At 42.0% G+C, this 13,208-nt stretch overlaps 1 protein-coding gene across 1 annotated transcript in view; it reads right to left on the bottom strand.

The window, feature by feature from the left end:
• The window catches only part of LOC139612860 (collagen alpha-6(VI) chain-like), a 37,390-nt gene that overhangs the window by 7,127 nt on the left and 17,055 nt on the right, over positions 1-13,208 (bottom strand). Inside the window, exons 19-34 of the mRNA XM_071468949.1 lie at positions 12,872-12,925; positions 12,465-12,527; positions 10,594-10,659; positions 10,255-10,308; positions 9,357-9,392; positions 9,204-9,266; positions 4,513-4,575; positions 2,480-2,542; positions 1,832-1,894; positions 1,686-1,736; positions 1,486-1,521; positions 1,279-1,341; positions 1,131-1,193; positions 973-1,008; positions 847-883; positions 612-623 (exon numbers count right to left, since the gene is read on the bottom strand). Of these exons, the coding sequence (XP_071325050.1) occupies positions 612-623; positions 847-883; positions 973-1,008; positions 1,131-1,193; positions 1,279-1,341; positions 1,486-1,521; positions 1,686-1,736; positions 1,832-1,894; positions 2,480-2,542; positions 4,513-4,575; positions 9,204-9,266; positions 9,357-9,392; positions 10,255-10,308; positions 10,594-10,659; positions 12,465-12,527; positions 12,872-12,925 (823 nt within the window). The remainder of the gene's footprint in view (positions 1-611; positions 624-846; positions 884-972; positions 1,009-1,130; positions 1,194-1,278; positions 1,342-1,485; positions 1,522-1,685; positions 1,737-1,831; positions 1,895-2,479; positions 2,543-4,512; positions 4,576-9,203; positions 9,267-9,356; positions 9,393-10,254; positions 10,309-10,593; positions 10,660-12,464; positions 12,528-12,871; positions 12,926-13,208) is intronic.

Here is a 13,208-nt window from a genome sequence, read left to right as displayed (position 1 = left end):
CTAGCTGTATGTAACAGTAAATTCCAGAAATATGATTAAATACTTAAAAAAAAATGTGACCTTGATCCAAACAAGTGACAGTGGCTAAGTGACAACGATGTTTGCTAAAGATCTGATGGTGTGGCCTCCTGACCTCCTGATCCCACTGTCTATGGCAGGTAAGAAAAATTACTATCAAGACTATCAAGACCTGCAGATGCCCTGCATAAAGACCCAAAAGACCCTGGAGATTTCAGAACAGAGACTTCAGCAACACATTAAAGCCAGTTCTTATAACTCACTTCTCTGAAGCAGAGACTTACTGTATATGAATAAAAGGCTTCTTATATCACTGACATCTGCACAACATACTGTACATAACCAGCACTAACGCTAAGAGGAGTTTTTCAACACTGGCTTCTCTTCTCAGAGTGACAGGAGAGCCTGATGTCACAGCCAACCTCCGTCCAAAATCAACAGACATGAAAAATGACTCGAAAGCAGTTCAACAGAACAGGGGTGAAAGGTGTTGGTGTTTTCCTGATGCTCTCACTATTCCGGCAGCTTACAACTTAAACTTTGTGCTGTACTCACCATAATTGGTCTGAGTGACAAAATGGAGACATACATACCAGGAGAACAAGCTGTGTGGAGGAGAGAAATCATCTTTAGACTTCAGCTCAGTTACTGAATGATGTGGGTCGGGACATTTTGCAGTTTGTTTTCACTTTGATGTTGCACAAATGGATCAAAAGGTACAGTGTTTCTGCTCATAACATTTAGAGTAGAATAAGTGATCAACAAATATAAGAAGACGCTAAAATGTTCGTATCTTAGTAACGAAACAGATTTATTCTTAACACTTACCACAGTTGTCTCTGATCAAGGTGACCAGCTCACACTCCTGAGACAACAGAGGACACGTTGTGTTACACACATAGTATAATATTTCCCTCAGTGTTGGAAGGTGAAGTGAATTTAAGGTGGACTTACAGAATATTCTCTGCCTCCAGGAGGACCGCGTGGGCCCTGGATGGAGGGAAAGGAGAGAGACAGCTCTTCTCTTCAGTGATACCATATTATTCAGCTGCTGCAGTGTTTTATGCTGGTGGGGGATTTGATTACTGACTGATGTCTGACTTCACTCTTACCCTATGTCCTGGATCACCCGGCTCTCCAGGGACGCCTGGTATTCCTGACCTGCCGGAGTTCCCCTGTGTCGATCAGACCAGAAGTAAAAGTCACATGTGACACTAAAGCACAGTTTAGCACAAATAAAAAAAAAATGCTTTTACTCACACTTCGACCATGGTTCCCTCTGCGTCCTGGATATCCTTTGGTTCCCTTCAGACCATCTTCACCCTGAGCACCAGGAAACACAAGAACAGAAATTCATTGTTCATGCCGTAACAGTCTGAACTCCAACATGTGTCTTGTTTTTCATTATTTTGACTTCAGGGTTGGGTTTGATTCCGATTTCAATTCTTAGAAAATGGACGGACTCACCAGTTTACCGGGGTATCCAGGAAAACCAGGATCTCCCTGTATAGAGAAGGTGAGAATTTATACTCTCAGAGAACTATCAAGAGGACTTTCTAAATTGTCAGAGAGTAAGTGTGTTGTTAAACATCTGCTTTGATTAGGAGACTGGAACTAAATTTGCACTAAAATGACCAGATGTTTTAAGTCCTTGGGGTCAGGTGTACCTTGGCACCTTTGGTTCCTGGAGGTCCATAACCATCTCTACCATCCTGACCCTGAAACAGAGCACAGTCAGTCAGTCTGAGTCCCCGACTGGACGATCAATATACAGTTTATATTAAACAACATCTAGAGATGTTCAGCTACCTACCGGCATTCCTCTGGGTCCCAGAGACCCCGGAGAACCCTTTACACCTGGGTCTCCTGGTTGACCCTTAAACAACAACAGCAACAGAAAGATTAAACCTTCTCTGGATCAAACTCAGGATCGGGGTCAGGGTTTAAAAACATTAGGTATAGATCATAAGTCCAAGTTCCTCCAGCAGAACCCCGCCCATGTAAGACATTTGTTTATCCACCCACCAAAAAATTCACACTTCAATTAATTTTACTTTCCGACATTCTAATCAACAATCTAAATGTTCTACCACCGCCTTTATTTGAATTAATTTTGTTTCTGTCAGCAAGTTGGGTCACCACCCCTGACTTATTCTCTAGTGTGCCATGAGGATGACTTTTTTAGTTTTTTGAGGAAATATCTCAACAATTATTGGATGGATTTCCATGAATTTTGGTTGAGACATCCATGATCCCCTCAGGATGACCCCCAAATGACTTTGGTCAAATTTTTTGGTTTGTGACCAAAGAAAGAAAAAATATCAGTCTTTGGAAACCACAGAGACGCTTAACGGAGCTTGAAGCCATCGCAGCCACATGTAATCCTAATCTAACTTCATCTAGTCTGAACATGATGTGTTTGATGATGACCAGATGAGGCACAGAAAATTATGTCACACACCTTCTGTCCGTTAGGGCCGCGACGTCCAGGTACTCCCGGGTCTCCGGCTGCTCCATGTTCACCCTGCAGAAAAACCCACAAAGTCAGAGCAGAACAGAACAAATCTGAAACTACCAAACTTGTTGTCACATTGCACAACTCCAGAGCCTGAAGGTCAGAATCACTGTTTATACCACGGACAATGAGACGATGCTTGTTTCTGATTGGCTGGCAAGTGTCTGAGGGACAGATCAATACTACAGGTGTAAACACTTTAATATTTAGAAGTAGTGTAGTTGATTTTAAACCGTATCATGTGAATCATTTATATCAATTTGGACCAATGTTAGTTTGTTATTTATAGCAAAGCTGAAATCTACAACTCTGAACTGAGTGGTTAAAGCTCCATCCAGTCTAAAGGTAGATGTCCATGGTTCTATATTAATACTGTGAAAGTATCAAAGCCTCAGTCCACAGAGAAATGCACACAGCCTGTATTCAGAAACTGAGCCTTAAAACCAGCCGTCAGGACTTTTGGAACTTTGTGATGTCACAACAAAACAGTCACTGCCCTCAGCCACGCCCACCTGGACCCACCATCCAACCTTTGTTGTTGTTGTTTTACACAACACAACAATGAGCAGTCACTCTGTCACTAAGCTAACAGCTATAAAACAGAACTAGAGTGACCGCGTCACAGTTATGTATGCCTCCACCAGCTGGTCATAAAACACACTTTTGGCCATATCTCAAGAATCAGCAACTTGAGGTCACAGTGACCTTGACCTTTGACCACCAAAATCTAATCTGCTCATCCTTCAGTCCAGTGTCAAGGAAGCCAATATTTCACTGCACAACCTTCCCAAAAAAAGTAATATTAGAGACCAGTTGGTAGTTAATCTTTTTCTGAATTTCCGGTGCGTTTTAGTTTGAATTTGACCTTCAGTTCCTCTCATTTCACTGCTGAATGACCATTGCCATGGTGAGTTTTACCAAGCTACAACCTGCTACAAGCTGTGGTTGGCCTGGCCATGTCACTCAGAAACCAGGCAGCCAATCAGGAGAGGACCACAGACAAAAAACGCCTTGTTCTTGCTAGAGCTCCAGAGAGAAGTCTGAGAGAGGAGATGTAAAACTACACTAAGATGGTTTTTGGCTCTTAAACTACAAACATATCTTCTTATGGATATCAACACTTCAGATAAACCACAGGAGAAGTAAAAACATGGGACCTCCCTATGTATATGAGCTGATAATTGAACCCAAGTGTGTCTTCATAAATAATGCCCCATACTACTGGTAGTAATGCTCTGAGCCAGCAGCCTTATGTAGCATCAGAGCCAGTCAGTCAGGTTACTGGAGCAGTGCTGTAATTACAAACAGACCCAACGTGAGATCCCACAGCAGCAATTAAACAAATATCAAGGTTTAAAAAGCTAAACAAATTAAAAACGTTTTTGTTAGAAAAAAAGTAAGAACCTAATGATTGAAACTTTATTCTCACCACATTCCTGTTCCTGTTCCTCAGTAGAAAAACATGTTGACCTCTGTGATTAGTTGTATTTTGTGGTTACAAATGGGGCTTTTCTTCCTCCTCAATCACACTGTGTGGTTACACTTACCAGAGGCTTTGGTCCACAGCAAAACATGTCAACAATTACAGACTGGAGGTCTTTACTGCTCTGCTAGACCTGATCCGGGACCCGAGTTGGACCAGGTCTAAATTATCCTCAGTGAGATCCTGTTGTGCTGGTGCAGGTCTCAGGTCTGTGTGTCAATAAGTCCAATACCCAGGTGGATCTGAGTTGACTCTATCAGCTCTAATCGGGGTTCGTCATCATCATTGTCTTCATTGTTAGGGGAGAAAAGTGCATACCTGATGGAAGCAGGGTGCTGATGCAGAACCATCTTGAAATTATTAAGGTGTATTTGTATTACTGCAAGTTTTTTTCTGTCCTGTTACAGCCCACATCTCTGTCATCTACAGTTTCATTTTTTTAAAGGGGATCGCCAGTGATTTTTTAACTAGGACAACCATGAGGTGATGTACTGACCTGAGGTCCAGGAAATCCAGAGATTCCCTTCGGTCCTAGTTCACCATTGGGCCCTCTGCGTCCCTGCAGAGACAACATGGACAGTTTAGGACAGTGCTCCAGAATACAGCTGGTCATCATCCCAGTCCAATTCTAGTGTGGTGCTTTTTTTCTTTGTGCTGCTGATGAATTACAGACCGATCAGTCAGTGTCATGTCCTGATACATCTCATCTGCTGTCATTCTTTGTGTTTACATGCATGTAAGTAGCCAGGTTCCTCTGAGAAACCAGGTTACACAAATCCTGAGAGAGTATGTCTTCATGTGTATAAATGCAGTAGGTCTTGGTGTCTATTGGGGCAGACTGATGGTGGATAGATGAGGACAGCAGCTCTTACGTCTGAATAAGTCTGAACTAGTTTCAGATTACATCCCTGTTTCTCAAGAGTCATAAGATATTAACCATTTGTGTGAAATTTCATTGTATTCTTGGGTTATGGCTCAAGTATTTTCTGATTTCAGACTTACCTTGGCCTTTGACCACCACAATCTAATCAGTTCATCCTTGAGTCAAAATTGATGGTCCCTCAAGGCAGGGATCACCTGCTCAGAGTATTTGTAGCCACTTGGCCACAAGAACATATTATTATCAGTAAGAGCCTCTTTATATTTCCTCTTTATTTATCTCTACTAAAAAACCTCCACTATAAAACGCTGCCTGAAGAGCTAATCCCTCTAGCCATGGCTCACCAGTTGATGTCTGTCTTTAAATGTAATCTTTACTGCTCAGGTATTATGAGTTTGGGATGTTGGTCTAACATCAGACCATCCTCGGACTTTTCCTCTGGCGCCATCATTAGGTCAGCATATCAGTTTGTTCGGTGCTGGTTTATGATCAGATACCTGCAGAGCTAATGAGGTTCCCATCAGTCTAAGCTGAACTTTGTGCTTAATGCTACTTAGAATGCTAACACACTAAACTATGATGGTGAACATTATATCATTTCAGCATTAACATGTTATCCTCACAGTTGTGAGCATATTAGCATGCTAATGTTAGCATGCTAACATGTCCACTGTGTCAGCAACAAGGCCACTGACTATAGCTGTGTCCCAGTTCAGGGGCCGGATCCTTCAGAGGACGCAGTCTACGAAGGTGTGGTCCTTGTAGACGTGGCCCTTCAAAGGGAGGATTTTTGCTTTGTGTCACAAAGCATGGCTCCTGTCGCCTAGCAATAGTGACAACACATTTTTTCACAAAAACTTGAGCTTTTAACAGTTGCACCATTAGCTGTTGAACTGAGCTGAAACCCTATTTAAAGTGTAATCCTCAGGCTCTCTGTCAGTGTTGTTTGCTGCTGTATTATTTTCATTACCGGTGTGTAATGAACCCTGGGATATGCTGGGCCACAAAGGATCCACCTATGGCCCAGCAAAAGAAGGCTGCATTTCTTGGTAATCAGTCTTCAGATGCAGCGTTTGAAGGCTGCAACCCCTGATTTGGAGCACAGCTTGTGTGTTATGTCCCAGATTTAGCCGGTTAAGTCCATAACAGGCTGTTACGTTGTTGATGGTTATTTTGCACTGTACAGAAAAATATCGACACATACAGCTCATTAAATGTTTTACGGCAGCAGCGATCTAATAGCAGGAGAACTGGATAACAGAAAGAAGAATTGTAATTTTCACTGGCATCTTTGTTCAATACTTTTCTTTTCTCCTCATTCAAAGTCCCACAGAGCCACATGGTTTCCCTTTTCACAAACAGCTCCCCTGAATTTCCATGGAAGTCTCCCCATCAGCCAAACCACTCACCACAACAAAACCTGCCAAATCCACCTCCCTGAACCAGGCGCTGATCTGAGAGATAGCATCCCCCTCTTCTTGGCAGAAGAACAACAGTGTACAGCTGCTGTTAATGAGTCTTGGGGAATTTCAGTGGGTTGTTACTGAATCAAGCAGAGTGCAGACTGTATTTGGACATTTACATTGTTTTTGCCTCGTTAGTTAAATGAAACAGACTATGAGAACATGTGCTTTCAACAACTATATAATCTAGATATGCTTATAATGACATACTGAGCTGCTTGCCACATGGCAGGCGGACTCTTTGCTGCACTTTGTTCCCCCTCTCTCTTTCCCCGTGTTTCCTGTCTACATTTTCCGGTCAAATAAATAAAAAATAAAAAATAAATGAAAAACAAAAAAACTTGAAAATTACCTACTGACACAAACCTATTTAGTTTCAATGTGTGTTGTATTTTGTTCCATTGGTTGATGTGACAAAAAAACTGAAAGCAAATTTACCGAGTTCAGTATTTATCTGAGGAGTTTAAGGGACAAAACTTCCTGTGTGTTTGAAGACAAGCAGATTAGAGTCTGAGGCCCTGTTCAGACCTGGTATTAGAATGTGTCTCGGTGTCTGATCAGATCTCACTTATTCCTGCAATATGCAATAAACAGATAAGCAGGTTGTTTTCAGCCAATCTGACAGACGGGTCCGTTGCTAATATGCATGTGTGTCTCCTATGTGTGAGTGTGAAGAGAGAGTGAGAGAGAGTGGTGCACTGAGGGGTTGCACAGCTCTACAAATAAATAAGCTTTTAACCATTGGAAATAGTAAAACCACCTCTGAATGGGGTTTGAGTGATTGGGTCTCTCATGTGAGCTTGGTGTGTCTTGTTAAAACCAGGTCTGAACAGAGTGTAACCCATGGTTGTTAACAACCTGCACTGTCATCCAATCCTGGACAGTTTGCATTCATAAATATCTGGGTTAAGCTACGTGACTTCCTCTGTTGTTCAATGCTGGCGGGTTAGTGTTAGCAAAACGCTGGTGAGCAGAGCCATTCACACAGTTTCCTCCTCCACATGTTCTCTGCTGACCTTTGAACACTCATGTTTGTTTTCAGCCCGGTGTGAATTTCTGTTGGGTTTTATTTATATTGAATGATTAGTTAAATCATTTGAATGTAAACTTTAACAAAAATGTAATTCCTAATTTGAATTATAATATTTTTTTGGGGGGGGGGGGGGGGCTTTTTGTGCCTTTATTACAGAACAGTGGAGACTGACAGGAAAGGGGGTACAGAGAGGGGAATGACATGCAGGAAAGAGTCGGGCCGGTCGGGAGTCGAGCTGGCGACTGCCTGCTACGAGCATCTTGTGCTCACGTGGGACACGCCTCAACCACTCGACTACTGGGCTTCCCCCATTTGAATTATAATTTTGACATTTTTTTCATATGAATCATAGCATGATGGACCACATTAGAAAGTGGAAATGATATCTTTTGTTGTGACCTTTTTTAGGTCAGGTTTTTTAGAATGGACTTCAATAAGTGGTAACTGGAATCATCATCATCGACCCCTGATGGTGAGCTAAACTGCACACAAGTACCTCAACACCACAACGTGGTAGGAAGAAGATAAAAAGAACAGATTTAATGAACTGATTGCCACAGTGCACGGTGAACTGGAATAATTGGACCCATTCCCACAACATGTGGAAAAGACTGCTTTGAGTTACTGTTTATTGTGCTTTTCTTTTTCTGCCCCTCTTTCCTTACAACTTTAAAGTGGTTGGTTCCTGTGTTTTATTTTTTGGAAAAATATTATTGCAACATGATACATTATATTATAATTTACGTGTGTCTCTTGGTGTTCATACAAATTGGGCTTCTGTACGAACCTACAGTCTTCTGTGTTTGTATGTGTATGGAGTTAGTAAAGTAACTTAGCATATCCTAATTGCTACAATAGCCTTTGGAGAGAAGTGACGTAGAGGAGTAACCTGCCCAACCACACGGATGTGAACATCGCTAAAGATTGGTGGTGGTGGTGGTTTTGAGTGAAGTGTCTAAAAAATTATTGGATGGATTGTGATGACGTGGTTTGAACTGTAATAATCCTCTAACTTTTCATCTACTGCCATCGTTAGGTCAGCATTTTGACTTGCTCTGCGCTATATGACCACACCTGCACAACTGATGACGTTCCCATCTGCCTCAGCTGTACTTTGTGTTTTGTGCTAAGCAAACATTAATATGATGCTAAACATCAGGATGTATGTGTTGAGTATGTTAGCTCACAGTTAGCTGACATGCTCAAAGCACAGCAGTGTCTCAGTACAGTCTCACAGAGGCTTGGACAAAACCCAGGACAATAACAGCTGTGTCTCTAAGAAACCACTGGAATCCTGCAAAAACACAACTCTCACATGTTCCTGAAACTACAGAGGCCAAGAAGCTCAACACGTAAGAAAATACATGGACACAGACAGAAGACAAACAAAATGAAGAAAACTGCATGGCCACAATCTGACAAAAGTAGGCCACAGTTAGAAAAAGACTGCATGAAAAAATTGTACGCAACAGGAAGTTCTTGGCAGTGAATATGTCATCAATCAGTGATATTCAAAAAGGAACAGTGTTGATTCTTATCAGTCTGACTGCATGGTCCCAGTATTATTGGAGATAACACTTTTATCTTTCCACTAATTACTAGCCTGCGCATCAGTTATCAGTGTCCACTCAAAACTTTGATTGTGTTGTAAACTTTATTGAAGTGTGTTTCAGCTCAGCTGTGTTCCTGCTTGTGTATTCATTATCGGTATTCCATTCTTGTGTCTTGTCTATTTCCCTTTTCTTAATTTTGCACATCCTGCACAAGATCAAAAAGATTTGCCTTGTCAGAGCAAGGTGAACTTCACTCACCTGTGGACCAGCAGCACCTGGGCTGCCCGGGAGTCCTCGAGCTCCTGGCTCACCAGGTGCAGCCTGCAAAATGAGATGAAAAAGTAAAAAGGATATTTCAAGGAAAGGTAACGGATATAAAAACTTTCACTGACAGCATCAAGTTGTTCCCACCTTCACTCCAGGACGGCCTCTTCTTCCATCTGGACCCTGAGCAGCAAAAACACATTAAATCTGAGGGATTACAGATGTTTGATGTATAATGTATCGTTCACTATGACAATATTAACATAGACGCAGACAACAGAGAAGTCAAAGCCTGAAAAGTCTGATTTGACTGGTTTAAAGAGGCTGTTTGTTAGTTTTCTCTACTGCTGAATGTGGTTTCTTGTTGGTTGCTTGACAAGCGTTTCAGCCATCTATGTCTTTATAATACAAGAGGTGACAGTTCACCCCTCTGAGCGGCTACGTCTTCAGGACAGACTGGAGGCTACAGTGAGGAGACGGGCCAGGGCTAGCTGGTTAGCATGCTAACTTCAGTAGAAGAAAAGACATGATAGAAGAGTCCACACTGGTGTTTGTTTCCACCTCTGAAGAAGTTTGAAGCTGAACTCACAACATTTCTTCTAGACTGGTAAGTAAACAGCTGCTAATGCTAATGTTAGCTGTGTTGCTTTAGCAAAACTTAGAAACAGCTCCTTTAAATGCGTAAAACGTGATCAAAGTTTAACAAAACAGCAGCACCTTTAAAAACAAGACCACAACCTGATTCTGAAGGTTAGTGACTGGACCTTTAGCACCTAGCGCCTGTGTGTTCACACTCAGTGCAAAACCAATTTTAGAGGCGGCTACAATACTTTATGAATTTATTCTTCCAGCTGCTTCACAGTCAAAGCCAGAAACTGTCATAGCCAGTGGTGGATGAAGATTTCAGATCCTTTATTTGAACAGAAGCAACAGTAACTTGGAGTTAAAATGCTCTGTAACAAAAAAACTTTACTTATAGAATTATCATTAGCAAAAAGTGCATCAAGTCATGTTTATTTGATAGGACAAAGGTCAGACCTCTTACCTGGTTTCCGCCAACCCCCCGCTCACCTGGCCGCCCATCTGGTCCAGGTGCACCCTGTGGATTTAAACACATTGTGGATGAATACATAGGACTCATGAGAAATTAAAGGTTTGTTTTTGGTGTCAAATACCAAACCATGAATGCAGATTTGCAGACTACAAGGAGCTGATGTTCTAAAAAGGAGTGTGAAGAAATTTCCTTTTACTACAAACTTGGATGTTAAAGTTGTGAAAAAACTTTGTTCTTCAGTCATCTTATCAGAGGATGGAAAAATACTAACCACAGCGTTTACCTGGCTGTGATAACCTTCATAAACCTGCATTGTGTGATGTTTCTTACCACTAATCCTGGGTTGCCGGGGTCTCCTTTGGCTCCTAGGACAGTGTTGTCAGTACCGGGTTCACCCTATCAGTCAAAACACAAGGGCACAGTCTTAATTCAGTCAGTTTGAAAAGATAAGAGTTTAATCACACATTAATCTTTAAGTCTACTTTCAGTTTAACCTCCAATCTTCATGCTACCTTTAACTCTTTTGAGGCTATGGTATTAAAACCATCTCTACAGACCACTTCGGCCTTATTCACAATGTATCTCTTTTTTACAAACACTTACTGGAGAGTATTTTTGAACCTTTTCAGCCTGCCTTCAAGGCTGCTCACTCCTCTGAGACAACACTTACTAAAGTAGTAAATGATCTTCTGCTTTCATGGATTCAGATTCCACCTCTATGCTCTAGTGCAGCTTTTGATACCACAGATCATTGTAAACTTATATTTCCACTGGAAAGCAAATTCAGCATCTCTGGCCCTCACCTGGTTAAAGTCCCACTTACCTGTCGGCGTGTCTCCTAGAACAACACTACATTGACATGTGAAATATGGGGAACCACAGGGCTCTGTTCTTGGCCCTCTGCTTTTCACTCATTATATTTCATCTCTTGGCCAAATTATTTGAAGTCATGGAATTAACTTCCACTGTTACACTAATGATACCCAGCTGTACCTCCCTGTAAAAGCCAGTGACTCTTCTCAGGTCTGTTTCTCTGCTGTCAAAAGCTGATGTCTCAAAATTTCCTGTTCCTAAATTCTGTCTGTCCCCAGAGTTAAAACATGTCTGCAGAGCATTTTCCTATCAGGCTGCATCCTCCAACCTCCCTGCTGACATCACACTGTCTGACTCTGTTGAGGCTTCAATTCCAAACTTAAAACTCATCTTTTCGCCCCAACTTTCATTTAGCTCCTTGTTCTGTAACATTTCAGACTTTGTGCCTGTTACCGTTCTTGCACCGAGACGTCGGCGTTGGTCTCAATAAATCCATTAAACCCAGTAAATACAGCAGAGTCCATGTCCTCCTGCTCATGAGATCAATGCAAACTTTCAAATCATCACTCAGCCACTCACAGCTGCCCACCCAGAGCTTTTTTTCTTGACACTGTCGCCCAGTCAACGAGCCAATGTATTGATTTGTTGAGGTAGTTGTGAGGTAATCAGATGCCAATCAGCTGACCACCTGAGAGTTAACATTAAAGGGTCTTTATACTGAGGAAGGCATGATCAACGCCTGCATGTATGATTGACCGAATCAACCTGGTGTTTTTTCGTTTGCCTTCAGAGAATGACCACGCTGGCGTCTTCTCACCATGCAGCATGAACGAAAGAGATTTTATTCATCACATCGAGTCTGTAGTTTTTCAAAAGAAGAATATCTTTTACAAGCTTCCAGCTGTGTTCCAGCTGTGACCGATTTCTAACAGGGGACACAACAGATGCTAAATTTAATGCCCTTCCATAATAATAACCTTTTGTAATCATGTTGGGAGTGTGATGTCACTGCAGAGACAACAGAAATAAACTGAGCCGAGAAGCAAGTGTGTCTGTGCATCACCAACACGCGGAGTCTGCCAAGAACAAGAACATCTCTGTTTCTCTTTCCCCTCATTTTCTCAAGCGCTTACACAATGATTTGTCTGTGATCTGCAGGACCTGTGAAGAATCCTCTACATACTACACAGTGTTTGTCCCTGCAGATACGTGTAGCTGAAAAACTTAACGTTAAGTGGACCATCTTGGAAGTTACAGATGCTTCAAGTGTAATTTCTTTATTCTAATGAACTCAAATAAGTGTTTGTGAGTGGGAAGCCAGAGAGGGATCATGCTCTGCATGACTGTGTCTGCACTGGTTGGATGCACTGGTTCATCTTGGTACTCACCGGATCTCCTCTCAGTCCTCGCTGTCCTTTCAGCCCCTCCTGCCCTCTGATACCTGGGATACCCTGAAGATGACAGTTCAATGTGTCAAAAGGTCAACGCCTCTGAGGTTCACTCCGTCATCACAGTGTGATGAGCCATCAGTGTGGAGGACTAAAGGGGAAATCCACTGAATTACAGCAGGACACTTTGTTTTAAGGACATAACATAAGTAAACACAGCAATAGTATCAGAAATAAGAAGAGTAGTAGAAAGAAGCAGGACAAACATAATATTACCAAACCAAAAATGCAAGTTATTTTGGAGTATATTTAAAATAAACAAATAGACAAAGACAAGACTCAAAGACCAAAGACTGACCTTAGGCCCATCATGCAGAGAAATGAAAATCAATATATAATTTTTTTACTGGGTTTCCTGGGTGTCCTCGCTCTCCTTTATCTCCGCCTGGTCCTGTAACACCCTGCAAACACAACAACAGAGACAGGTCAGCTCTGAGGGCCTAAGAGACACTGCTGCTCTTTACTGCAAGTCTATTTAAAGGTCCCATATTTTACACTTCTGTTTTATCTGAAGTGTTGAGCTCCATCAGAAGATATATTTGTGGTTTTAAGAACCAAAAACCATCTCAGTGTAGTTTTACATCTCCTCTCTCAGGCTTCTCTATTGAGCTCTAGTAACAACAGGTCAGTTGGGTCCAGGTGGGCGGGGCTTGGGGCATGGCTGCGGGCAGTGACTGTTTTGTT

The sequence above is a fragment of the Trachinotus anak genome, unplaced genomic scaffold, assembly GCF_046630095.1.
Source record: "Trachinotus anak isolate AG129_WGS33_773 ecotype Australia unplaced genomic scaffold, CSIRO_AGI_Tana_v1 ptg000032l, whole genome shotgun sequence".
Taxonomy (NCBI): Eukaryota; Metazoa; Chordata; class Actinopteri; order Carangiformes; family Carangidae; genus Trachinotus; species Trachinotus anak.
This window is presented reverse-complemented; position numbering and strand designations above follow the sequence as displayed.